The 27,980-nt window shown below is 50.0% G+C and overlaps 1 protein-coding gene across 1 annotated transcript in view; it reads left to right on the top strand.

Moving 5' to 3' along the window:
- Positions 1 to 4,658: 4,658 nt before the first annotated feature.
- lman2 (lectin, mannose-binding 2) overlaps positions 4,659 to 27,980 on the top strand; it is a 92,897-nt gene continuing 69,575 nt past the window's right edge. Inside the window, exons 1-2 of the mRNA XM_072511878.1 lie at positions 4,659 to 5,012; positions 18,130 to 18,248. Of these exons, the coding sequence (XP_072367979.1) occupies positions 4,820 to 5,012; positions 18,130 to 18,248 (312 nt within the window). The 5' untranslated portion in view covers positions 4,659 to 4,819. The remainder of the gene's footprint in view (positions 5,013 to 18,129; positions 18,249 to 27,980) is intronic.

The following is a 27,980-nucleotide window of genomic DNA, read 5'->3' on the forward strand; positions in this document are numbered from 1 at the left end:
GCACACATTGACACACAGTGCCTTTATATTGTGCTGCACTGTCATGTACAATGTCCTGTGTACACAGACACACTGTCCATGTACATTGTGCTGCGCACACTGACATACTGTCCATGTGAAAATGAAATGAAAATCGCTTATTGTCACAAGTAGGCTTCAAATGAAGTTACTGTGAAAAGCCCCTAGTCGCCACATTCCGGCGCCTGTTCGGGGAGGCCGGTACGGGAATTGACCCGTGCAGCTGGCCTGCCTTGGTCTGCTTTCAAAGCCAGCGATTTAGCCCTGTGCTAAACCAACCACAGATGTACATTGTGCTGTGCACACTGATATACTGACCATGCACACTGTGCTGTACACACTGAACTGTACACAGACACATTGTCCATGTACATTGTGGTGTAACACTGACATATTGTCCATGTGCACTGATGCGCAATCAATTACACTCAAGACGAAGTGATTTCATAACTGAAGGCTTTAATCTACTAGAACTTGTTCCCCAGCAGCTTCGGTACAGAAAGTGAAGGCTGCTGGGATAGCACCGTTTCTTATATTCCGCCTCTTATACTACGTAACAACAGCCAATGGTAGACTCCTGGGTCTAACCAATGGTCATCAGCCCCTTAGGTACCGCAATACCTAGTACTACCACATTCACCCCCTGTTAAAAAAAGAGTCCGGCGGGGGTGGTGGCCAGTGGTAACAGTCGCCTTTCACATGGTATGATCAGGTATGGAGGTACCATGGTGTCGAGGATATTCACAGTGAAGCAATCAGTCAATCGGATGGCCTGGTCATCCTTCTGGAGCGTCTGGGCTTCGGTGGTGATTCTGGTGGGGGTCCCGGTGGTTGCGACTCCGGGAGCGTGGTTTCGGCCTCCCTGGCAGCTTCGTCACCCCTAGGCGGCGCTGTTGGGGCAAACGGTTGACACGGGGAGGCGGCCTGTAGGAGACATCGGAGGGTGGGCTGGGGACTAGGCGGGAGCGGCGGGAGTACTGACCCCTCCCACTGCTGTGGGGGGGGGGGGGGTAATGGTCCGGGTGCGCGTGGGGTTCCAGCGGGCGCCAGGTCTCGAAGGGAGACTGTATCTTGCCGGCCGTCAGGGAACGCCACGTAGGCGTACTGGGGGTTAGCGTGCAGCAGGTGGACCCTCTCGACCAACGGGTCTGACTTGTGCACCCGCACGTGCTTCCGAAGCAGGATGGGTCCGGGTGTCGCTAGCCAGGTTGGGAGCGAGGTCCCGGAGGAGGACTTCCTGGGGAAAATAAGGAGACAATCATGAGCTGTCTGATTTGTGGTTGTACAGAGCAGCGACCGGATGGCGTGGAGGGCCATCGGGAGTACTTCTTGCCAGCGGGAGACTGGGAGTTTCCTGGGCCTTCGGGCCAGTAGGACAGTCCTCCAGACCGTTCCGTTCTCCCTCTCCACCTGTCCGTTTCCCCGGGGGTTGTAACTGGTCGTCCTGCTCGAGGCTTTGCCCTTGCTGAGCAGGAATTGACGCAGTTTGTCGCTCATAAAGGAGGACCCCCTAAGACTGTGTATGTACACGGGGAAACCGAACAGTGTAAAGATACCCTGGAGGGCCTTGATGACGGTGGTTGTGGTCATGTCGGGGCAGGGGATGGCGAATGGGAACCGGGTGTACTCGTCAATCACGTTCAGGAAATACGTGTTGCGGTCGGTGGAGGGGAGGGGGCCCTTGAAATCCATGCTGAGGCGTTCAAAGGGACGCAAAGCCTTTATCAGGTGCACCCTCTCTGGCCGGTAGAAGTGTGGTTTGCACTCTGCGCAGATTTGGCAGTCCCTGGTGACTGACCTGACCTCCTCGATGGAGTAGGGCAGGTTGCGTGTCTTGACAAAATGGAGAAAGCGAGTGACCCCCGGGTGGCAGAGGTCCTCGTGGAGGGCTCGGAGGCGGTCCACTTGTGCAGTGGCATGCGTTCAGGGTCGGGGCCTATAACTCCATTTCGCACTAAGTAGCTTAGAATGGCTAGACGGTCGGTGCTAAACACGCATTTATCCTTATTGTATGTCAGGTTAAGGATTTTCGCGGTCTGGAGAAATTTGCGGAGGTTGGTGTCGTGGTCCTGCTGGTCATGGCCGCAGATGGTGACGTTATCCAGATACGGGAACGTTGCGCGTAAGCCGTACCGGTCAACCATTCGGTCCATCTCTCGCTGGAAGATCGAGACCCCATTAGTGACACCAAAGGGAACTCTTAAAAATTGATAGAGCCGCCCATCTGCTTCGAAGGCGGTGTACTTGCGGTCACTATTACGGAGGGGTAGCTGGTGGTAGGCGGACTTGAGATCCACCGTGGAGAAAACCTTGTTTTGTGCGATCCTGTTTACCAGGTTGGCTATACGGGGGAGAGGGTACGCATCCAGCTGCGTAAACCTGTTGATGGTCTGGCTGTAGTCAATGACCATCCTATGCTTCTCCCCGGTCTTTACCACCACTACTTGAGCTCTCCAGGGACTGTTGCTCGCTTCGATGACCCCTTCCCCCAGCAGCCTTTGGACCTCTGACCTGATGAAGGTCCGGTCCTGGGCACTGTACCGTCTGCTCCTGGTGGCGACAGGTTTGCAATCTGGGGTGAGGTTTGCAAACAGGGAAGGCGGGTCGACCTTAAGGGTCGCGAGGCCGTAGACAGTAAGGGGAGGTATAGGGCCGCCGAATTTAAAGGTCAGGCTTTGCAAATGGCATTGAAAGTCAAGCCCCAGGAGGGTAGCCGCACAGAGGTGCGGCAGGACATACAGGCGGAAATTGTCGAATTTCCTGCCTTGGACAGTGAGGTTCGCTAGGCAGAACCCCTTTATCTCCACCGAGTGTGACACAGAGGCCAGGGAGATCCTTTGGTTTACAGGGTGGGTTACAAGTGAACAGCGCCTTACCGTATCGGGGTGAACAAAGCTTTCCGTGCTCCCAGAGTCAACCAGGCAAGATGTCTCGTGGCCGTTGATGAAGACCGTCCTTGTAGCTGTTGCGAGTGTCCGGGGTTGACTTTGGTCCAGTGTCACCGAGGCCAGATGGAGCAGTTGCGAGTTCTGATCGGGCAGCGTGTAGTCAGCCGTGCTGGGGGCCCATCCAAGATGGCGTCACCCATGGGTCACACATGGTGTCCGGAGATGAACAAGATGGCGGCGGCAATGGACAAAATGGCAGCGCTCACCCGTCCAGCGTGGTGTCCGGGGGGCAAGATGGCCACGCCCGTGGGTCGCACACGGTCCTAGGATAGGAGGGTGGCGGTGAGCGCTGGCCGGTCGGGGCCTGAATGGGGGTTGCCGCGGCGGTCTGGAGTCGCTGGAGACCGCGGCCACGGCGCAGGCCTGGCAGACTCCCACAAAGTGGCCTTTCTTGCCGCACCCTTTGCAGGCGGCGGTGCGGGCCGGGCAGCGATGATTTGCCTGCCCGCAGAAGAAACAGCGGGGCCCGGCGGCGTTAGCGGGCCGTCTCGTAGCGCAGGCCTGCGGGGTCAGAGGGAAGGTCTGTGGGGCTGCCGCTGCGGGGTGCCATACAGCCCAGGGGGCCGCCGCACGGTCGGGCGCATAGGACTGCGTGTTTTTGTAGGCAACGTCCATGAACCCTGCCAGGGCCCGTGCCTCTCTAAGTCCCAGGGTGTCCCTTTCTAGGAGTCTTCGGCGGATATCTGAGGAGCTCATACCTGCTACGAAAGCATCCCTGATTAAAAGTTCCGTGTGCTCGCTCCCCGAAACTTGCGGGCAGCCACAGTTTCGGCCCAGCACCAGTAGCGCCCGGTAGAAATCTTCCAACGATTCCCCAGGGCTTTGCCGTCTCGTTGCAAGCAGGTGACATGCGTAGACCTGATTTACAGGGCGGATATAATGTCCTTCTAGCAGTTCGATCGCGGCATCATAGTTCTCCGCCTCCTCGATAAGGGTGTAGATCCCAGGGCTGACCCTTGAGCGCAGGAGATGCATTTTCTGTCCCTCTGAGGGCGTGCCTCCGGCTGTCTCGAGGTAGCCTTTAAAGCACGCCAGCCAGTGTTTAAATATTGCAGCTGAGTTCTCCGCGTGGGGGCTGAGTTGAAGGCACTCCGGTTTGATTCGGAGATCCATCCTTCCAGCTTAAATCTAGATTAAATTGATGCGCAATCAATTACACTCAAGACGAAGTGATTTCATATCTGAAGGCTTTAATCTACTAGAACTTGTTCCCCAGCAGCTTCGGTACAGAAAGTGAAGGCTGCTGGGACGGCACAGTTTCTCATACTCCACCTGTCAGGGCGGAGCTACGTACAACAGCCAATGGTAGACTCCTGGGTCTAACCAATGGTCATCAGCCTCTTAGGTACTGCAATACCTGGTACTACCACATGCACTGTGTTGTGCACACTGGCATTGTCCATGTACACTGTGCTCTCACACTAACACATTATCCATGTACACTGTGCTGTACATACTGACACATTGTCCATGGACTGTGCTGTACACTGGCATACTGAGCTAGGCACACTGACACATTGTCCATGTACACTGAGCTGTACATTGTCCAATTCTCGCCCGAGCTCCAACCTTTGACCTCAGCTCGAGGTCAGCCTGTGACGTCTTCACCCAATGGTGAGCTGCTCTTCGCTGATTGGTCGGCTCAGGTGCAGCACTATTGAACCTCCGGGCTGCCGTTAACCGGATCTGCCATCAAGGTCTCGGTTTCAGTGAGCAGCATATTCACCCGCCGTCTCCAGCTCTGGCTGCACGAGGGCAGGCCCCGGGAAAGCGGAAGTGTGTTCCTTCAAGCTCCTGCTCTGTGTTCCGGGGGTCCCTGGAAAAGGCGGACTGACCGGAAGTGTGTGGAGAAGATGGCGACGGGTGTATCTGTCTGGGGCAGCGGGAGGAGGAGCTGTTCCCAATGGGGAGAGCAGGCCCTGGCACCTGGCAGCTGGGCGCTGCTTCTCATCCCCTGCCTATGTCTGGGACCGGCCGCAGGTGACATGACGGACGGCAACAGCGAGCACCTGAAGCGGGAGCACAGTCTGATGAAGCCCTATCAGGGTGAGTGCAACAGGGACAAGGAGCTGGACTCCACCCTGGGATCGGAGTTTTGAGAGTTGGACCTCCCACCTCATCAGAGTCAAAACTCCACAAACCCAAAGTACTGCTATCTGAATTAAAAACATAAAGCGCTGAAAATAGCCAGCAGCTCTGGCAGCTTCTCAGGAGACGAATGTTTTAATTTAATGTTCTTTCATCAAAACGCTCATGGTAACCTTACAATCCGCAATTGAATCATGTTCCAGGATGTTGTACTTTTATGGCTGTGTTAATCCACATTGCTTCTTTAAATAGTCTACGTCCCTAGGTTGCTTAACATCTCAACCCCACTTAGATTCTTATTTTCTAAGGAATAAGTGATCCTTGTTATTCCTACCACTTTACATGCACCTATATTGTAGATTACTTGCCACTAATGTTTTTTTGTATTTTGCCATAGGATTCTTATTTAACGGCACCTCACAATTTGTTGTAGTTTGCAATTTTTAATACTTGGGGCAGCATGGTAGCACAGTGGTTGCTTCACAGCTCCAGGGTCTCAGGTTCGATTCCCGACTTGGGTCACTGTCTGTGTGGAGTCTGCACTTTCCCGTGTCTGTGTGGGTTCCCTCTGGGTGCTCCGGTTTCCTCCCACAGTCCAAAGATGTGCTGGTTAGATGGATTGGGCATGCTAAATTGCCCTTAGTGTCCAAAAGGTTAGTTGAGGTTATGGGGATAGGGTGGAGGTGTGGGCTTGGGTGGGGTGCTCTTTCCAAGGGCTGGTGTGAACGCAATGGGCTGAATGGCCTCCTTCTGCATTGCAAATTCTATGATTTTCAATTGAATCCAATCCAGTTTTGTAAATAGTGAATAACAGTTCCAGCACTGATCTCTGTAGAAAACCACTTCCCACCTTCCACGGACCCGAGTAGCTACTTTAACCCCATTAGGTTTTCTGGATGGTAGTCACTTTGCTATCATTTGTGCCAATTGATACACATGTCTGACTGTGGTCAAAACTGCATTATATAGTTCCTTATGAAAGGCGTTTTGAAAATCCAAATATATTAAGAAGCCCATCGTGTCGGCGCCATATGTCAAGCACTTATCCTAATCCCATTTTGCAGCACTTGGCCCGTGGCTGTGGATACGATGGCATGTCAAGTGCTCACCTACATGCTTCTTAAATGTTGTGAGGGTTCCCGCCTCTCCCACCCTTTCAGGCAGAGTTTCAGATTCCCACCCGCTGGGTGAAAATATTTCTCCTCCAATCCCGTCTAAACCTCGTGCCCCATATCTTATACCTATACCCCTTTGTTATTGACCCCTCAACTGAGGGGAGAAGTTCCTTTCTATTTGTCTTTTCTATGTCCCTCAATCAGGTCTCTGCCCCCCCCCCCCCCCAAACACCACCACCTCTGCCGCCGCCACCACCACCACTGCACACAGTACGCTAGCTGTGGCCTCATGAGCATTCTATACAACCCTATCATAACCTCCCTGCTCTCAGATTCTATGCCTAATAAAGGCAAGTGTCCCATATGCCTTCTTAACCACCTTCTATACCTGTTGCCTTCAGGGAACTTTGGACATGCACCCAAGGTCCCTCTGTACTTCCTGATGTCCTACCATTCATTGTATATTCCCTTGCCTTGTTAGTCCCCCCTGAATATTCCTTTAAATTCTCCAAATACTTTAATGAAGTTAGTCAAGTTTGACTCTGCTGTTTGAAATCAGAGCTGATTATTTTCATTATATTTTCAATTTCAAGATGTTTTCTAACTAAAATCCTTGTGTTAAAATCCCAATGTCTTTCCTGCCATTGATGCTAAAGTAATTTCCCTAACTTTGTTCTATCTTACTTTTTAAAAATAGGAATGACATTATTTATCCATGTAGCCTCTGCCAGGTTCTTTTAAGCATGCGTGGATCTGGACCCATGGCTTTATCGTCACGAAGTTTGGCTAATTTGACGATTATCTTCTTTTGATCTTCAATGTCTTAATGTCCTTTTTGATTGCTTCTAGTGTCATATCATAATGTTATTTTGATGTAGATCTTAATTGATGTTAATTTTTGGTACGCTTTTTCTCCATGAGCCCTTTGTGTGTAAATGTTTGAGCAGTATACCGTGCATTGCTACTTTCTTTGTTTGTGGTCTGTTGGTTCATGATTTAAGCTAAGAACAGAGTCCGTGGAGTCCACATGGATTACAATGACAAAAGTTATGGAAAAAGACCTGATGGGAACAAATTAGAAATGGAAGTCAAAACGAATGGCATGATCGTGCATTACAGCAATGACAACACTTCAAAAAAAGTAGTTGCTTTTCTGTACAGATCTTTTAGGTCTCTAGTTGTGTGCATCAGCTGAAGAATAAACACAACTATTTGTAATTTTTGTTGCTTTTATAGTAATCATTCAGTCTACAAAGAAGCAGAATAAAAATCCCTATAACGAGACTTATGGTGGCCACCATGGAGTGAATGGTCGCACATTTGGTGGCTCTTGCTCATGGTGGGCTTTTTCGGCCTTTTCCCAGCTGAAGGGTGTAGTATTTGAGAACAAACACTGCAGGAGTGCCCAGGGAAGGTAATACTTCTCTGGTGTGGCTGGTGCATGGATCAGCAGGTGAGGAACGCCATGAGAAAGAAAGAACAGTTGGAGCAGGAGAGTTTTCTTGGTGTGCCACAGGTAAAGATGGTGGAAGGTGCTGCCTGAGGGTGGTCAACAGAGCAGCTGGTGGAATTCTTGAATAACAAGTTCCAGCAGCAGAGGAAAGAGGCCCTGAAAGACCTGGCCAAGGTGGTGGAGCCATTGAGAACTGGGATTGAGCGAGTTGAGCAGAGGCTGGACTCCCAGGGCTGGGCGATTCAGAAAGTGGAGGAGGTAGTGGGGTAGCATGAGGGATGACCCTGTTGGATCGGGGGGGGGGTGGAGGAAGGGGGGGAGGAGGGGAGGATAGGAGGGGGAAGAGGGGGGGAGGAGGGGGGAGGAGGAGGAGGGAGGAGGAGGAGGGAGGAGGGGGGGGGGAGGGGAGGGAGGAGGGGGGGGGAGGGGAGGGGGGAGGGAGGGAGGAGGAGGGGGGAGGGGGGAGGAGGAGGAGGAAGGAGGGGGGGAGGAGGAAGGAGGGGGGGAGGGGAGGAGGGGAGGAGGGGAGGGGGGAGGGGGAGGGAGGGGGGAGGGGGAGGGAGGGGGGAGGAGGAGGGAGGGGAGGGAGAGAGGAGAGGGGGAGCGGAGGGAGGGGGAGGGGAAGGAGGAGGGAGAGAGAGGAGAGGCGGAGGGGAGGGAGGAGGGGGGGAGGGGAAGGAGGAGGGGGGAAGGAGGGGGAAGGAGGGGGAGAGAGGAGAGGGGAAGGAGGAGAGAGGGAGGAGGAGGGAGGGAGGAGGAGGGGGGGGAGGGGGAAGGGGAGGGGGAGGGGGGGAGGAGGGGGGAGGGGGAAGGGGAGGGGGAGGGGGGGGAGGGGGAGGGGGAGGGGGGGGAGGGGGAAGGGGAGGGGGGAGGGGGAAGGGGAGGAGGAGGGGGGGGGAGGAGGGGGGAGGAGGAGGGGGGAGGAGGAGGGAGGGAGGAGGAGGGAGAGACTCCCCCCTCCATTGTCGCCGACATCCATTTCCCTGATTTTAAAGAATGCTAAGGATCCAGAGCAGTGTGGGCCGTACCGCCCGATATCATTATTGAATGTAGGTGCCAAGTTATTGCCGAAAATGTCTGCATTGCGGATTGAGGACTGTGTGCTGGGGCGTGATAGGCGAGGATCAGATGGAATTTGTGAAGGGGAGGCAGTTGTCGGCGAATGTGCGGAAGGCACTCGATGTAATCAAGGATGCCTTCGGAAGGGCAGGAGGTAGTGGTAGCCATGTACACGGAGAAGGCTTTATATTGGACGTATTTGTTCGAGGTGCTGGGGCGGTTCAGGCAGGGGTTTGTGGATTGGGTCTGGCTGCGATATATTATGGGCCAGGGTTTAGAGAACACCAAAGTATATCATGGAGTTCACCTGACCCACAACTTTTAATAGATTTTGGTTATGGGGAGCACAAGGGACCACTTTCCAGGTGTTATGCAACAGAGACCTTAAGTATTTTAAACCAAAATAATGTTTATTCTATGAATCTGGTTAACATTTTATAAACACTCAGTAAACAGTTTATCAACTACCAACACAAATAATCCCAACAGATACAATACTCCATAGGTAACCCGTAATAACTTCCTAACAGCATCCATAAGTCCAATACCCTTTTTAACAAAGACAGCAGGTTTGAATTCTCTACATAAATCAGTTATCACTTTTAAATTATCAAATGATCTGAAGACATTCTTTAGCATACAGAGAGAGAGAGATCAAAATACACCTTGTTTGAATGCAGCTTCCAACTGAAAACAAAACCAGAAACTCAGCTAGCTTCCAGATCATAACGAAAGTAAAAGCCAGAAACACCGCTCAGCTCCACCCCCACAATGACATCATTGCAGCTATTTGCTAAACACACTTTTCTTAAAGAGACATTTCCATGACATATATAAAACGCCCGTGGTGAGCGTGTGGACGAACCGAGTGACTTCGGGGTACATTGGGCTACACCGTGGGACGAGGCAGGGGTGCCCGCTCTCCCTGCTGCTTTTCGCCTTGGCGATAGAGCTGTGCTCAGGGCGTTGAGGGCTGTGAGAGGGGTTGAGTGGGGGTGGGGGGGGGGGGGGCTGTCACAAGGGGACATAATTTTAAGGCGATTGGAGGAAGGTATAGGGGAGATGTCAGAGGTAGGTTCTTTACACAGAGAGTGGTGAGTGTGTGGAATGCACTGCCAGCAGAGGTGGCGGAGTAAGAGTCATTAGGGACATTTAAGCGACTCTTGGACAGGCACATGGACAGCAGTAAATTGAAGGGGTGTAGGTTAGGTTGATCTTAGATTAGGATAAATGGTTGACACAACGTCGTGGGTTGAATGGCCTGTCCTATGTTCTATATATCTCAGACCTGGTGGGCAGCATTGGAGGTATTGAGATTTTGGGAGAATTCGGCTGGTTTTCGGGATATAAACTAAACTTGGGAAAGAGTGAGTGTTCCCGATTATAGAATCATAGAATTTACAGCGCAGAAGGAGGCCATTCGGCCCATCGAGTCTGCACCGGCTCTTTGAAAGAGCACCCTACCCAAGCCCACACCTCCACCCTATCCCCATAACCCAGTAACCCCACCCAACACTAAGGGCAATTTAGCATGGCCAATTCACCTAACCTGCACATCTTTGGACTGTGGGAGGAAACCGGAGCACCCGGAGGAAACCCACGCAGACACTGGGAGAACGTGCAGACTCCACACAGACAGTGACCCAAGTCGGGAATCGAACCTGGGACCCTGGAGCTGTGAAGCAATTGTGCTAGCTACCGTGCTGCCCAGGATTAATGTCGGTAAACAGGAAAGGAGACGCGTGGAGTTGCTGTTTAGGGTGGTGGGGGCAAGCTTTAGATATTTGGGTATCCAGGTGGCATGGAGTTGGGCCCAGCTGCATAAACTGAATTTGGCTTGACTGGTGAAGCAGATGAATACGGATTTTAAGAGGTGGGATGTGTTACCGCTATCGCTGGCTGGGCGTGTGCAGACAATGAAAATGACAGTGGTGCCTAGATTTCTGTTTGTGTTTCCAAACCCCTCTGTCTTTGTCCCCAAGTCATTTCTTTCGAAAGTCAATGGGCTGATCTCCGGGTTTGTGTGGGTGGGGATGGCGAATATTACAATGGTGCTTAAGTGGGCTGTGGAGGGGAGGCCGGTGTGGAGGCGGCATCGTATAGGGGAAAGGGTTTGAGTGCTTTGTTGTTGGCGTCTTTACCATTCTCGCCGGCCAGGTACTCCATGAGCCCAGTCGTGGTGTGCAGGCTCAATTTGGGGCTGGAGGGTGCCTTGGTGTGGGCACTGTTATCCACCAACCATAGGTTTGCGCCAATGGGGCTGGATGCAAGGTTTAGGGGGTGGCGACAGGGGGGGATTGAGCGCTTTGGGGACTTGTTTATCGGGGCATATTTGCAGGGCTGGAGGACTTGGAGGAAGAGATGCCCAGGGGAATGGCTTTGGGTACCTGCAGGTTCGGGATTTCATGAGGAGAGAGGTGCCGTCCTTTCCTGGGTTGCCGCCCATGAGGTTGCAGGATAATTTGTTATCGAAGGATGAAATAGGGGACTGAAAGGTGTTGGGTATCTATAGGAATTGACGGAATGGGAGGGAGCCCTGGTGGAGGATATTAAGTGTAAATGGGAGGAGGAACTGGGAGGGGGGTGGGACCGGGATGTGGGCAGAGGCTTTGCAGAGGATGAACACATTCTCGTCGTGTGCAAGGTTAAGCCTCATCCAGTTTAAGGTGGTGCATAGGGCTCATATGATGGTGGTGAGAATGAGTAGGTTCTTTGCGGGGGTAGAGGATAGATGTGGTGGTGCGGGGGGGGGGACAGCCAGCGAATCACGTCCACATGTTCTGGGCATACCCAAGACTGAGGGAGTTTCACTGGGGTTTTCGAACGTAATGCCTAAGGTGTTGGGTATGGGGTCCAGAAGTGGCGATATTTGGGTTGTCGGAAGACTCTGGAGTCCAGGGGGTGAGAGAGGCCGATGTTTTGGCCTTTGCCTCCCTGATAGCCTGGAGACAGATTTTTCTAGGGTGGCAGGACAGAAAGCGAAAGTGTGGGTGAGCGACCTGGCAGAACTCCTGAGGCTGGAGAAGCTCAAGTTCGCTCTGCGAGGGTCGGTAGAGGGGTTCTCCCAGAGGTGGAAACCGTTCATCGATTTTTTAAAAAAAAGAAGGATTGAGGGGTCAGTCGGGGTGGGGGCTGGTAAGGGGGTTAAAATGGGAAGGTGGGGTGTTGGTGTCAGGGGGTAGGAGGGTTGTGGTTGTTCATTGAGTTGATGTGTTCTTCTGATATATATATATATAATATATTTATATGTATCCATGAAAATGCCTTAAATAAAAATATATATTTTAAAAATCCCTATAACTTGTTGGCTGTTACTGCGTAAAATAAATTGAGCATTTAAGATGTTGTAATTAGTAACTTTGAAATTGGTGTTAATCCAGATGGCTCATGGTTTACTGCTTTTAAGCGATATAAGTGAGAACCCATTTTAAGCATGCACATTGGCAAGTACTTAATATCTGCTTTTGAAGTACAAGAGTATCAGGGTTTGAGTACTGTAACTGCTATATTGAACAGCAGACCGCTCTCTAAGATGTTGTGATACTCTTGTGCTCCAGCCATGTATGTTAGCCTTTATTGCAGGAGGTATTGAGTAAACATGTCTTGTAGCAATTGTATAAGAGCCTCGGTTTGAGCACACCGATTGTGTGCAATTTTGCTCCCCTTACTGAAGGAAGGATATACTACTGGTCACTGAGGGAGTGAAGTGAACGTTCACCAGACTGATTTCTGGGATAGTGGGATTGTCCTGTGTGGGGAGATTGAGGAGACTGGGCCTGTATTCTCTAGAGTTTAGAAGAATGTGTGGTAATTTCATTCAAACATTGAAGAATTTTATAGGGTAGATGCAGGATGTTTCTCTTGGCGGGAAAGTCTAGAACCAGGGGACACCAAACTGAGATGTAAAATTTCTTCACTCAAAAGGCTGTGAATATTTGGAATTCACCATCTCAGAGGGTTGTGGATGCTGAGTTGGTAAGTACATTCAAGACCAAGTCAACAGACGTTTGTGTTGTAAGGGACTTCTGGACGATAGGTATAATGCGGAAAGGCGGAGTTGTGGTTAAAAAGGGCCAGATATCCTACCCCAGTTCATTTTTCTTGTATTCTTAACCAACCCCATCAATAATCGGGGCGGTGCGGTGGCCGCACTTCTTTTTTTTTTTTAAATTAAAAAAACTTTTTTTTTAAATTCTCCTTTTTCACATTTTCTCCCACATTTACATCCATCAACAATAAACAATAATCAGCAAGATATGTCAGTCCCCATAATAACAACGATCCCATCTACCCACTAACCCCCGAACCTCAACCCGCATGTTTACATAAACAAATGACAAAAAGGAATCAGGGATTACCCGTAGTCACCCTTAATCTTACCCCCCCCCCCCCACCGCAGGTCTCCAGCCCCTCCCGTCCACTGCCTCTTGTAAAACTCCTCCTCCCAACCTCGGTTCCTTCCCCCCAACTTTCCACCCCGGCTGGACCACTCGGACCCTGTTCTGCCAGGCTCCGATGGCCGCAGCCCCTCCCCCCACCTCACTCCCGTTCACTGGCCGGCTTAAACCGGCCAGCGTGGAGGCCCCCGCCCGAGTCCCTTTCCCACTTGCCCGCCCCTAGAAAAGCCCAAAAATCCCCTTTTAGCACACAAACCCCGCATATCCACCTACACCCCAAAGAACCCTCATTTCGAGTGAAAGTCCCGTCCCTTCCCTTGTCCAAATATATATCACATTGGCTCCTTTAATCTCTACACCCGCGCACAGTGATACAAAAAAGAAGAAAATACAGTCATGAGGTTACATCGGCACATGGCCATTCCTCAATTTGTCAGTTCTGCCACAGTCCTTCTGCTTTCGCAAACTCCTCCGCTGCTTCCGCCGTTCCAAAATAAAAGTCCCTGAGCTTGTAAGTCACCCTCAGCTTTGCTGGATATACAATGCGGCACTGCACCTTGCTAATGTACAGTGCCCTCTTCACCCGGTTGAAGGCCGCCCGCCTCCTTGCCAGCTCCACCGTAAAGTCGTGGTATACACATATACCAGCTCCAGCCCACTGCACCACCCGCTTCTGCTTGGCCCAGCTCAGGACCTTCTCCTTCACACTGTACCTACGGAGGCACAGAGTCACTACCCTTGGCGGCTCACTCGCCTTTGGTACAGGCCTCCACGACCGATGAGCCCGATCCAGTTAATATCGGGAGGGATCCTCCCCCTCCCCCAATAGTTTTGCCAACATCGTGGCAAAATACTCAGTCGGCTTCGGTCCTTCAACTCCTTCGGGCAGCCCCACAATCCTCAAATTCTGTCGCCTGGATCTGTTTTCCAGGTCTTCCATTTTTCCTCGCAGATCCTTGTTAGTATCCATCACCTTCCGCATCTCTTTCCCCATCGAGGCAAGTTGATCACCTTGCTGCAATAATGTCTCCTCCACTTCCTTCAGCGCCTCCCCTTGCTCTCGCACCTCCGCCACTGCGCTCGCCACCTCCGTCCTCACCGGGGAAACCGCCTCCTCCACCAGCACACTCAAAACCTCCCACATCTCCTTCCTCACCGTCTCCATGCATTCCGCAATCTGCGCCAACTGCTTTTCAAATTCCGCCGCCATCACCTTAGTTATTTCTTCAGCCGTAAGGAGTGCGGCCTTCCCTGGTGCTCCAGCCTCCATTTTTCCTGGTGACCCCGCGGTGACCTTTCCACTCCCCAACGGACCTCCAGGTGTTTTTTTCCCGGCCGTTTTCTTGCTCACCCTCGACATTTTTGTTTGTTCTTTTTTTCCTCCTGTGTCTTCACTGTGCCTCCTCCGTGCCTTCTCCCTGCTTCTGCCGCCTCAGCGGACCCTGGGACCGGGCTTAAAGCCCCGAAAATGCCGTTGCCGAACGGGAGCCCTCCATTGTGCGGCCGCCTCCCGCCCGCCGTCACCGGAAGTCGTGGCCGCACTTCTGCCTCGCAGCTCCAGGAACCCGGGTTCAATTCCGATCTCGGGTGATTGTGTGGAGTTTGCATGTTCTCCCCATGTCTGCGTGGGTTTCATATGGTGCTCCGTTTTCCTCCCACAGTCCAAAGATGTGCAGGTTAAGTGGATTGGCCATGCAAAATTGCCCTTAATGTCCAAAACAGGTTAGGTGGGGTTACTAGGTTACGGGGATAGGGTGGAGGCATGGGCTTAAGTAGGGGCTTCCAAGAGCCGGTGCCGACTCGATGGGCCAAATGGCCTCCTTCTGCACTGTAAATTCTATGATTTATAAACTGGAATATTGTTTAGTACAGACTGGCAGCTGTCTTTACTTATTGAGGAAGTAATTCAAAATTGTGAAATGCATTTGGACATCCTAAGGATGTGATAGATATTCTGTAAATGCAAATTCTGTACTTTTGCATGGGCTGATCTTAGACTGCAGTTCCACAGGAACCCATACCCTCCAGCAACTAATGTTTGGGCTAAAATTAAGCAAAATACTGCAGATACTGGAAACCTGAAATAACGCTGGAAAAACTCAGGCCTGGCAGCATCTGTGGAGGGAGTAACCGAGTTAGCTTCTTTAGTCCAACAGTAATATTCGATTTGAAACATGAACTCTGTTTCTCTCCACAAATTCTGCCAGATGTGCTGGGTTTTTCCAGGTTTTCTGTTTCTATTGTTGGGCTATTCAGTGTGGTCTCAGACTATTGACCATCTAGAAAAGTTTCTATCCATCCTGTCAATTCTCCTTAATGTCTTACACAAAGAACAAAACACCTTATGCAACCTCGGTACACGCGACAATAAACCAATCCAATCCAACCCCAATAGGTGGTGAATTGATGTCTGTTTACAAATACTGGGAGCAACTGGATGACAGGACAGCAAAACTCAAGAGGTGCAGTGCACAGTATTGTTTGCTTAAGTGTCATTTACCTCTGGAGAACTAGTACCAGTGCACTTAGGTGACAGATTTAATTCTACAAGAATTTTGCAATTTGTAACTGGTACAGTGAAAAGTATTGTTCTGCGTGCAGCTCAGGCAGATCATTCTGCATATGAAAAGAAAATATATAGGGCAAACATAAAATACACAATGTAAATGCATAGACACAGGCATTGGGTGAAGCATACAGGAGTGCAGTACGACTCAGTAGAGAAGATATGTGAAGAGATCAGATCAGTCCATAAGAGGGTCGTTTAGGAGTCTGGTGTAAGTGGGGAAGAAGCTGTTTTTGAATCTGTTGGTGCATGTTCTCAGACTTTTGTATCTCCTGCCCGTTGGAAGAAGTTGGAAGATTGAGTTAGCTGGGTGGGAGGGGTCTTTGATTATGCTGCCCGCTTTCCCAAGACAGCGGGAGGTGTAGACTAGATTCAGTGGATGGGAGGCGGGTTTGTGTGATGGACTGGGCAGTGTTCACGACTCTCTGAAGTTTCTTACGGTCTTGGGCCGAGCAGTTGCCATACCAGGCTGTGATGCAGCCCGATAGGATGCTTTCTATGGTGCACCTGTAAAAGATGGTAAGAGTCAATGTGGACATGCCAAATTTCCTTAGTTTCCTGAGAAAGTATAGGCGCTGGTGTGCTTTCTTGGTCGTAGTGCCGACGTGGGTGGACCAGGACAGATCTTTGGTGATGTGTACACCTAGGAATTTGAAGCTGTCAACTATCTCCACCTCGGCCCCATTGATGCTGACAGGAGTGTGTGCAGTACTTTGCTTCCTTTTTTAAAAAAAATTTGGAGTACCCAATTCATTTTTTTCAATTAAGGGGCAATTTAGCAAGGCCCATCCACCTACCCTGTACATCTTTGGTTCTGGGGGCGAAACCCAAAAAAACACAGGGAGAGTGTGCAAACCCCACACAGACAGTGACCCAGAGCCGGGATCGAACCTGGGACCTCGGCACAGTGAAGCAGCAGTGATAACGACTGCGCCACCGTGCTGCTCTACTTTGCTTCCTGAAGTCACTGACCAGCTCTTTAGTTTTGCTGAGTGTTATGTCCCAGGATTTAGAGAACCCCAAAGTGTATCATGGAGTGCACCTGACCCACAACTTTTACTAGATTGTGGTATGGGGATCACGTGGCCCACTCTACAGGTGTGGTACAGCAGAAATGGAAAAGTATTCTTTACAGCAAAACAATGTTTATTCTATGAACTCAAGTTAACCTTTTTAAAACATACAGTGAACATCTTAGCAACCATTAATTCAAATACAACCCCCAAAGAATACAACACTAAGTAATCCTTAAGCTGTCCTTTTAGCATCCATAAGACTTTAAAAAACCTTTAAACAGAAGCACATCAGGTTAAAGTCACTACTGAGAGCAGTTATTAGTTTTAAGTCACCAAAAGATCGATTTACAGTCTTTAGATTACAGAAAGAGAGACTAATACCTCTTCTGGCTGTGACTGCAGCTATCCAGTTCTGAAAACGAAACTAAAACACACCCTGCAGCAAACAGCCTAAAACAAAAGTAAAAAGCTGACAGACAGACCAGCTCCACCCACTCTCTGACATCACTGCAGTAGTAAACACCCATTTCTTAAAGGTACTCTACAGATATTTATATACACACCCATTTATAAACACCCATTTCTTAAAGGTACTCTCACATGACATGAGGGAGAAATTGCTGTCGTTACGCCACTCCACTAGGTTCTCTATCTTCCTCCTGTATTCTGACTCGTCGTTGTTCAAGATCCGACCCACTACGGTCGTGTCATCAGCAAACTTGTAGATGGAGTTGGTGCAAATTTTGCCACACAGTCGCGTGTATAGGGAGTGTAGTAGGGGCTAAGTACGCAACCATACGGTGCTCCGGTATTGAGGACTATCGTGGAGGAGGTGTTATTGTTTATCCTTACTGATTGTGGTCTATAGATCAGAAAGTCGATCCAGTTGCAGAGTGAGGCGCGAAGTCCTAGGTTTTGGAGCATTGATGTGAGCTTGGCTGGGATTAAGGTGTTGAAGGCGAAGCTGTAGTCAATAAATAGGTGTCTGATGTAGGAGTCCTTGTTGTCGAGATGCTCCAGGGATGAGTGTAGGGCCAGGGAGATGGTGTTTGCTGTGGAGCAGTTGCGGAGGCCAAGCATTGTTGTCTAGACCGAATTATCTTCAAAGAGTGGACTAACATGGCATATGGGAGTTTTCTCTCTCATGCTCACTTTCTATTTTTATTTTCTCCTTTCCTTTCCTCTTTTTCTTTATCTCCCTCTTTTATTTTCTTTCTCACCACAACCACCCCCTCCACTACCACACCCCCAACTCCAGCATCTATTGCTGACTTCAATCACCTCATAGGCTTTCATCTCTGCCTTCAAAAGCATCCTGAAAACTGCCTCTTTGGCTCAGATTTCAACAGTATACTCAAGGTTAATGAGAATATCCTTGCAGCTACCCCAACCAAGATCAATGATGTATTCTTTGTGAGAAGCTTTGTGTTATTTCCTTTGTCTAACACCCTTTTTGTGTCTTTCTGCAGGAGTGGGCTCGAGTTCTATGCCGCTATGGGATTTTGGTGGGAGCACCATGTTGACAGGTCATTACATCCGCCTAACACCTGATGAGCGCAGTAAAATAGGATCAATCTGGAACCGAGTTGTAAGTGGAAATAGGAAACAGTACTGGTCTGTTGTGCGAAAGTGTTACTCAGCTAGGTGTTCTGAAGCTAGGTAGTTGTTAGATTTACATTTGACCTCAGCATTGGAGCTGGAGGGAAGATATTCCAGAAGGTTTCCTGTGTCTCACCTCTTGTCATTGACCCCTGCTGGAAGATGCACATGCCAACATCAGGTGGGACAGTTGTAGGTGACACTAATGCTTTGCCATTTTGGGAAGTAACAGAATCCTTTTTAATATACCTTCACTGGATGTGGACTTGGCTGGCAAGGCCAGCATTTATTGTCCATCCATAATTGCTCTTCAGAGGAAAATGGTGAGTTGCTTTCTTGAACTGTTGTACCCAAACTGCTGTTGGTGAACCAAAAGTGCTGTTAGAAAAAGGAGATCCAGAATTTTGACCCAGTGACCTTGAAGGAGTAGTGACATAATTCTCAGTCAGGATGTTATGGAAGGGAACTTTGAGGTGGTGGTGTTCCCATGTCATGGAAACTTGGAAAATGTATGATCCAGCAAGAGACCATTCAGCCTGTTGTATCTGTGCTGGCCAAAAAAAGAGGAAAAAAAGGAACAAGTTGCTAATCTTAATCAATTTTCTGGCACCTAGTCTATCGCCTGGCAGGTTATAGCACTTCAGATGCAGATCCGGGTACCTTGTCAATGATTTGAGCATTTTGGCCTCAACCACCAACTTGATCAATGGACTCCAGGCACCCTCCACCCTCTGGGTGAAGAAGATTTTCCTCAAGTCCCCTCTAACCCTTTGATCAAATACCTTAAATCTACACCCCTGGTAATTGATCCTTCAGCTAGGGGAAACAGGTCTTTCCCATCCACCATATCTAGGCCCCTCGGGGTGGCACAGTGGCACAGTGGTTAGCACTGCGGACCTGGGTTCGATCCTGGTCCCGGGTCACTGTCTGTGTGGAATTTGCACAATCTCCCAGTTTCTGCATGGGTTTCACCTCCACAACCCAAAGATGTGCAGGTTAAGCAAATGGGCCACACTAAATTGTCCCTTAATTGGGAAGAAAAAAATAATTGGGTACTCTAAATATATTTTTAAAAATCTAGGCTCCTCGTCATTTTGTACACCTCAAATAGGTCACCCCTTCGCCACCTCATTGTAAGGAAAACACCCGAGCATTTCCAGTCTCTCTTCGTAGCTGCAATTTTCAAGCCCTGGCAATATTCTTATAAATCTCTGAATTCTCCCCAGAGCAATTATGTCTTTCCTATAATTTGGTTACCAGAACTGTACACACAATTCCAGATGTGGCCTAACCAGATGTTATACTGTTTGATCATTGCATTCTGCTTTTGTATTCAGTACCTTGCCAAATAATGGAAAGCATTCTTTAGGGGAGGCTTATTGTCACTGGACCAGTAATCCTGACTCTCAGGGTAATTCTCTGGGGACCTGGGTTTGAATCCCACCACAGCAAATGGTGAAATCTGAATTGAATTAAAAATCTGGAATTAAAAGTCTAATGATGTCAGTTGTAGTAAAAACTCATCTGGTTTGCTGATGTCCTTTAGTGAGGAAGTCTTACCTGGTCTGGCCTACATGTGACTCCAGACCCACAACAATGTGGTTGACTCTTAAAATGCCACTCAGTTCGAGGGCAATTAGGGACAGGCAACAAATGCTGGCCTTGTCACATCCCATGAAAGAATAAAGAAAATAAATTTATATATGTCTTCTTGACTACTTTCTAATAATAAGAGCTTATTGTCACAAATAGGCTTCAATGAAGTTACTGTGAAAAGCCCCTAGTCGCCACATTCCGGCGCATGCTCGTGGAGGCTGGTACGGGAATTGAACCCACGCTGCTGGCATTGTTCTGCATTACATGCCAGCTGTTTAGCCCTCTGTGCTAAACCAGCACCACCAGTCCACCAGTCCTTCCACCTTCAAGGGCCTGTGGACATGCACTCCAAGGTCTCACACTTACTGAACCCCTCTCAATACCTTCTCATTTATTGAGTATTCCCTTGTTTTGTTTGCCCTCCCCAAAGCATTACCGTACGCTTTTCTGGATTGAATTCCATTTGCCTCTTTGCCCATTCAGTGAAACCATTCATATGATGTATAATTCTGGAGTCAACAGCTGTCCTTTTTGCTATAACTACATGGCAAATTTTTGTGCCTTCCACATTTAAGTTTAAATCATTAATATATACAATAAAAACAGCAAGGGCCCCAAGACTGGGCCCTGTGAAACACCATTGGACACAGTTTTCCATTCGCAAAATGATTTATCGATTATTACCCTTTGTTTTCTGTGACTGAGCACATTCTGAATCCAACCATCCCCTTATAATGCATGAGACCTCACTTTTCTGACCAGTCTGTCATGTGGGACCTAGTTAAATGCCTTACTGAAATCCATGTTGACAACATCTATTGCACTACCCTCATCAATCCATCCGTCTTGTTACTTCCTCAGAATTCTATAAAATTAACGAGACATAATCTTCGCCTAGCATAACCCTGCTGACTATCCTTGATCAATCTGTGCCTTTCTTTTTTAAAAAAAAATATATATTTTATTAAAGTTTTTCGATCAAACAAAAATTTCCCATTTTACAACTTTGTAATAATATATACATTGATCGTTTATTTAAATAAATAATATGCTGACTATCGGCAACTGCCAATAACAAAATAAGAAACAATAGAAATAATAACTAAGATAGTAACTTTGTGAAATCAAATATAAATAACTAATATATAAACACACACATAAAACCCCTGAAGACCCAGATGAGCCCCCCCCCCCCTCCCCCCTGGGCTGCTGCTGCTGCCTTTCCTATTTTCCCTTATCGCTCTGCGAGATAGTCGAGGAACGGTTGCCACCGCCCGGTGAACCCCTGAGCCGAACCTCTTAATGCATATTTTATCCGCTCCAGTTTTATAAACCCTGCCATGTCGTTGATCCAGGCCTCCACACCTGGGGGTTTAGCTTCTTTCCACATAAGTAGAATCCTTCGCCGGGCTACTAGGGACGCAAAAGCCAACACGTCGGCCTCTCTCGCCTCCTGCACTCCCGGATCATCTGCAACCCCAAATATAGCCAACCCCCAGCTTGGTTTGACCCGGACCCCCACCACCTTCGAGATCACTTTTGCCACACCCACCCAGAACCCATGCAGTACCGGACATGACCAAAACATGTGGGTGTGGTTCGCCGGGCTTCCCGCGCATCTCCCGTACCTATCTTCCACTCCAAAAAACCTACTCAGCCTAGCTCCCGTCATATGCGCCCGATGTAGAACCTTGAATTGTACCAGGCTGAGCCTGGCACACGAGGACGAAGAGTTTACCCTACTTAGGGCATCTGCCCACAGCCCCTCCTCAATCTCTTCTCCCAGCTCCTCCTCCCATTTCCCTTCAGCTCCTCTACCATCGTCTCCCCCTCGTCTCTCATTTCCCTATATATATCTGACACCCTACCATCACCCACCCATGCCCCCAATATCACTCTGTCCTGGATCTCTTGCGCCGGGAGCTGTGGAAATTCCCTCCCCTGTTGCCTCACAAATGCCCTCACTTGCATATAGCGAAATGCATTCCCAGGTGGCAACCCATATTTTTCTGTCAGTGTTCCCAGACTCGCGAACGTCCCGTCTAAGAACAAGTCCTGCAATTTCGCAATTCCTGCTCGCTGCCAAGATTTAAATCCCCCATCTATCCTTCCCGGGACGAACCTATGGCTATTCCTTATCGGGGACCACACTGAGGCACCCGTCACTCCCTTATGTCGTCTCCACTGCCCCAAAATTTTCAGAGTTGCCACCACCACTGGGTTTGTGGTGTATTTTTTCGGGGAGAATGGCAACGGCGCCGTCGCCAATGCTTTTAAGCTAGTTCCCCTACAGGACGCCATCTCCAGTCTTTTCCACGCCACTCCTTCCCCTTCCCTCATCCACTTACATATCATTGACATGTTGGCGTCCCAATAATAATCACTTAGACTCGGCAGTGCCAGTCCCCCTCTGTCCCTACTGCGCTGCAGGAACCCCCTCTTTACTCTTGGGGTCTTTCCAGCCCACACAAAGCTCATAATACTCTTTTCCACCTTCTTAAAAAAGGCCGTTGTAATCAGTACAGGGAGGCATTGGAACACAAAAAGAAACCTCGGAAGGACCACCATTTTAACCGCCTGCACCCTGCCCGCTAATGACAGGGGTGCCATGTCCCACCTCCTAAAGTCCTCTTCCATCTGCTCTACCAGTCGTGCCAAGTTAAGCTTATGCAAGGTTCCCCAATTCCTGGCCACCTGGATCCCTAAATACCAGAAATCTTTTCTTACCCTCCTCAACGGTAAATCGTCTATTCCCCTGCCCTGTTCCCCGGGGTGCATCACAAACAGTTCACTCTTCCCCATATTCAATTTATATCCTGAAAATTCTCCAAACTCCCTGGGTGTCTGCATTACCTCAGGCATCCCCTCCACTGGGTCCGCGACATACAACAACAAATCATCCGCGTATAATGACACCCGATGCTCTTATCTAGTACCCCCCTCCACTTCCTAGAGCCCCTCAGCGCTATGGCCAATGGCTCAATTGCCAATGCAAACAGTAACGGGGACAGGGGACATCCCTGTCTTGTACCCCTATATAGTCGGAAGTGGTCAGATCGTTGCCTATTTGTAATCACACTTGCCACCGGGGCCCTGTACAGGAGCTGAACCCATCTAATGAACCCCTCTCCAAATCCAAATCTCCTCAGTACTTCCCACAGGTAGTCCCACTCCACTCTATCAAATGCTTTCTCTGCATCCATCGCCACCACTATCTCCGCCTCCCCCTCCGGTGGGGGCATCATCATCACCCCCAACAGCCTTCGTATGTTAGCATTCAATTGCCTCCCTTTAACAAACCCCGTTTGATCATCATGCACCACCCCAGGGACACAGTCCTCTATCCTCGTCGCCATCACCTTGGCCAAAAGCGTGGCATCTACGTTCAAGAGGGAAATAGGCCTGTATGACCCGCACTGCAGCGGGTCTTTGTCTCTTTTCAGGATCAGCGATATCGTCGCCTCCGGCATCGTCGGGGGTAGTGTCCCCCTTTCCCTAGCCTCATTAAAGGTTCTCGTCAGAAGTGGGGCCAGCAGGTCCACGTATTTCCTATAGAACTCCACCGGGAACCCATCCGGTCCCGGGGCCTTCCCTGCCTGCATGTTCCCAATTCCTTTTACCACCTCCTCCACCTCAATCTGCGCTCCCAGTCCAGTCATCTCCTGTTCCTCAACCTTCGGGAACTCCAGCTGGTCTAGGAAACGCATCATTCCCTCTTTCCCTTCCGGATGTTGAGCCTTATATAGCCTCTCGTAAAATACCTTAAACACCCTGTTCACCCTCTCCGCTCCCCGTTCCACCTTTCCCTCCTCGTCTCTAACCCCTCCGATCTCTCTCGCCGCCCCCCTCTTCCTAAGTTGTTGGGCCAGCAGCCGGCTCGCCTTCTCTCCATATTCATACTGCACTCCCTGTGCCTTCCTCCATTGTGCCTCCGCCTTACCCGTGGTCAACAAGTCAAAGTCCGTGTGCAATAAGTTGAGTATAAGAATTGGCAAGTCATGTTGCAGCTGTATAGAACCTTAGTTAGGCCACACTTGGAGTATAGTGTTCAGTTCTGGTCGCCACACTACCAGAAGGATGTGGAGGCTTTAGAGAGGGTGCAGAAGAGATTTACCAGAATGTTGCCTGGTATGGAGGGCATAAGCTATGAGGAGCGATTGAATAAACTCGGTTTGTTCTCACTGGAACGAAGGAGGTTGAGGGGCGACCTGATAGAGGTATACAAAATTATGAGGGGCATAGACAGAGTGGATAGTCAGAGGCTTTTCCCCAGGGTCGAGGGGTCAATTACTAGGGGGCATAGGTTTAAGGTGAGAGGGGCAAGGTTTAGAGTAGATGTATGAGGCAAGTTTTTTACGCAGAGGGTAGTGGGTGCCTGGAACTCACTACCGGAGGAGGTAGTGGAAGCAGGGACGATAGGGACATTTAAGGGGCATCTTGACAAATATATGAATAGGATGGGAATAGAAGGATACGGACCCAGGAAGTGTAGAAGATTGTAGTTTAGTCGGGCAGTATGGTCGGCACGGGCTTGGAGGGCCGAAGGGCCTGTTCCTGTGCTGTACATTTCTTTGTTCTTTGTTCTTTGTTCAATCTCCGTCTTTCCCTGTATAGCCCTTCAACTGGAGCCTCCGCATATTGCCTATCCACCCTCAAAATCTCCCCCAACAATCTCTCCCTTTCTTTACCCTCTTGTTTCCCCTTATGGGCCCTTATGGAGATCAGCTCCCCTCTAACCACCGCCTTCAGCGCCTCCCAGACCACTCCCACCTGGACCTCTCCGTCATCATTAATCTCTAGGTACCTTTCAATACATCCCCTCATCCTTACACATACCCCCTCGTCCGCCAACAGTCCCATATCTAATCTCCAGAGTGGGCGCTGCTCCTTTTCCTCTCCTACTTCCAGATCTACCCAATGTGGGGCATGATCTGAAATGGCTATAGCCGAATACTCCGTTCCTGCCACCTTTGGGATCAGCGCCCTTCCCAGGACAAAGAAGTCTATCCGGGAGTACACTTTGTGGACATGGGAGAAGAAGGAAAACTCTTTACTCCTTGGTCTGGTAAATCTCCAGGGCTCCACTCCTCCCATCTGCTCCATAAAGCCCTTAAGCACCTTGGCCGCTGCCGGCCTCCTCCCGGTCCTAGATCTGGACCGGTCCAGCACCGTGTTGAAGTCTCCCCCCCCCCCCCATTACCAACTTTCTCGTCTCCAGGTCCAGGATGCGCCCCAGCATACGCTTCATAAAGTTCGCATCATCCCAGTTCGGGGCATATACGTTCACCAGCACCACCGCCTCACCTTGCAATCTGCCACTCACCATCACATATCTACCCCCACTGTCCACCACTGTGGTCTTCGCCTCAAACAATACCCGTTTCCCCACCAGTATTGCCACTCCTCTATTTTTCGCATCCAAGCCCGAGTGGAATACCTGTCCCACCCATCCTTTTCTTAATCTGACCTGATCCGCCATGTTTCAGGTGCGTCTCCTGAAGCATGACCACGTCTGCCTTTAGTTTCTTTAGGTGCGCAAATGCCCTCGCCCTCTTAATCGGCCCATTCAACCCTCTCACGTTCCACGTGATCAAACGGGTTGGGGGGCTCTTTACCCCCCCCCCCTCGTCGACTAGCCATCCCCTTTTTTAGACCAGCTCCTCACCCGGTTCCCACGCACCCGCTTATCCCCCGGACAGTGCCATCCCACCCCGTAACAGGCCCCCCCCCCCCCCCACTAGATCCCTCTCTAGCTTAGTTGCTCCCCCCATATTGCTTCCGGAAGTCAGCAAACTCTGGCTGACCTCAGCTTCCCCCGTTTATCCTTAGCCTCCCATTATGCGAGGCCCCCTCCTTCCTGCGCCCCCTTTTCCCGCCACAATTTCCATAGCGCGGGAACAAAGCCCGCGCTTCCGTCTCGGCCCCGCCCCTGATGGCGCAGCTCCCTCTCTCCTTCCCCCTCCCCTTCCCCACCGGCGCCCACATTTCTTCGTGTCCCCCCCTTCGAGGGGAAAGAAAATTTTCCCCCATCTGATTCACAGTCCCTTGCCATCACCTCGCTACTTCATTTCAAACACTCATTCTCAAATCTAGTCCAACTTCTCCTCTTCAATAAATGTCCACGCCTCCTCTGCCGTCTCGAAGTAGTGGTGTTTGCCCTGGTGTGTAACCCAAAGTCTTGCCGGCTGCAACATTCCGAATTTCTCTTTCCTCTTGTGGAGCACCGCCTTGGCCCGATTGAAACTCACCCCCCTCCTCGCCACCTCCGCACTCCAATCCTGATACGCGCGGATCACCGCGTTCTCCCACCTGCTGCTCCGTGTCTTTTTCACCCATCTCAGGACCATCTCCCTGTCCTTGTAGCGGTGGAACCTCACCACTATTGCTCGAGGTATTTCTCCTGCCTTTGGTCTTCTCACGAGGACTCGGTACGCTCCCCCCACTTCCAGGGGGCCCGTGGGGGCCTCAGCTCCTATTAAGGTATGGAGCATCGTGCTCACATACGCCCCAACGTCCGCTCCCTCTGCCCCTTCGGGAAGACCCAAGATTCTTAAGTTCTTCCTCCTCGAGCTATTTTCCAGGGCTTCCAGTCTCTCCATACACCTCTTATGCAGTGCCTCATGCGTCTCCGTCTTCACCACCAAGTCCTTGTTTTCGGCAGCTTTTGCCTTCACGCCACAGAGCTCCATCTCTTGGGTCTTCTGCACCTCCTTTAACCCCTCAATCGCCTGCAGCATCGGCGCCAGCACCTCCTTCTTGAGCTCCTCCACACATCGCCGGAGGAACTCCATAAGACCATAAGACATAGGAGCGGAAGTAAGGCCATTCGGCCCATCGAGTCCACTCCACCATTCAATCATGGCTGATTTCAACTCCATTTACCCGCTCTCTCTCCATAGCCCTTAATTCCTCGAGAAATCAAGAATTTATCAACTTCTGTCTTAAAGACACTCAACGTCCCGGCCTCCACCGCCCTCTGTGGCAATGAATTCCACAGACCCACCACTCTCTGGCTGAAGAAATTTCTCCTCATCTCTGTTCTAAAGTGACTCCCTTTTAGTCTAAGGCTGTGCCCCCGGGTCCTAGTCTCCCCTGCTAATGGAAACAACTTCCCTACATCCACCCTATCTAAGCCATTCATTATCTTGTAAGTTTCTATTAGATCTCCCCTCAACCTCCTAAACTCCAATGAATATAATCCCAGGATCCTCAGACGTTCATCGTATGTTAGGCCTACCATTCCTGGGATCATCCGTGTGAATCTCCGCTGGACCTGCTCCAGTGCCAGTATGTCCTTCCTGAGGTGTGGGGCCCAAAATTGCTCACTGTATTCTAAATGGGGCCTAACTAATGCTTTGTAAAGCTTCAGAAGTACATCCCTGCTTTTATATTCCAAGCCTCTTGAGATAAATGACAACATTGCATTTGCTTTCTTAATTACGGACTCAACCTGCAAGTTTACCTTTAGAGAATCCTGGACTAGGACTCCGAAGTCCCTTTGCACTTCAGCATTATGAATTTTGTCACCGTTTAGAAAATAGTCCATGCCTCTATTCTTTTTTCCAAAGTGCAAGACCTCGCACTTGCCCATGTTGAATTTCATCAGCCATTTCTTGGACCACTCTCCTAAACTGTCTAAATCTTTCTGCAGCCTCCCCACCTCCTCCATACTACCTGCCCCTCCACGTATCTTTGTATCATCGGCAAACTTAGCCAGAATGCCCCCAGTCCCGTCATCTTGATCGTTAATATATAAAGAGAACAGCCGTGGCCCCAACACTGAACCCTGCGGGACACCACTCGTCACCGGTTGCCATTCCGAAAAAGAACCTTTTATCCCAACTCTCTGCCTTCTGCCTGACAGCCAATCGTCAATCCATGTTAGTACCTTGCCTCGAATACCATGGGCCCTTATTTTACTCAGCAGTCTCCCGTGAGGCACCTTATCAAAGGCCTTTTGGAAGTCAAGATAGATAACATCCATTGGCTCTCCTTGGTCTAACCTATTTGTTATCTCTTCAAAGAACTCTAACAGGTTTGTCAGGCACGACCTCCCCTTACTAAATCCATGCTGACTTGTCCTAATCCGACCCTGCACTTCCAAGAATTTAGAAATCCCATCCTT

This window comes from Scyliorhinus torazame, chromosome 7, assembly GCF_047496885.1.
Source record: "Scyliorhinus torazame isolate Kashiwa2021f chromosome 7, sScyTor2.1, whole genome shotgun sequence".
NCBI classification, from domain to species: domain Eukaryota; kingdom Metazoa; phylum Chordata; class Chondrichthyes; order Carcharhiniformes; family Scyliorhinidae; genus Scyliorhinus; species Scyliorhinus torazame.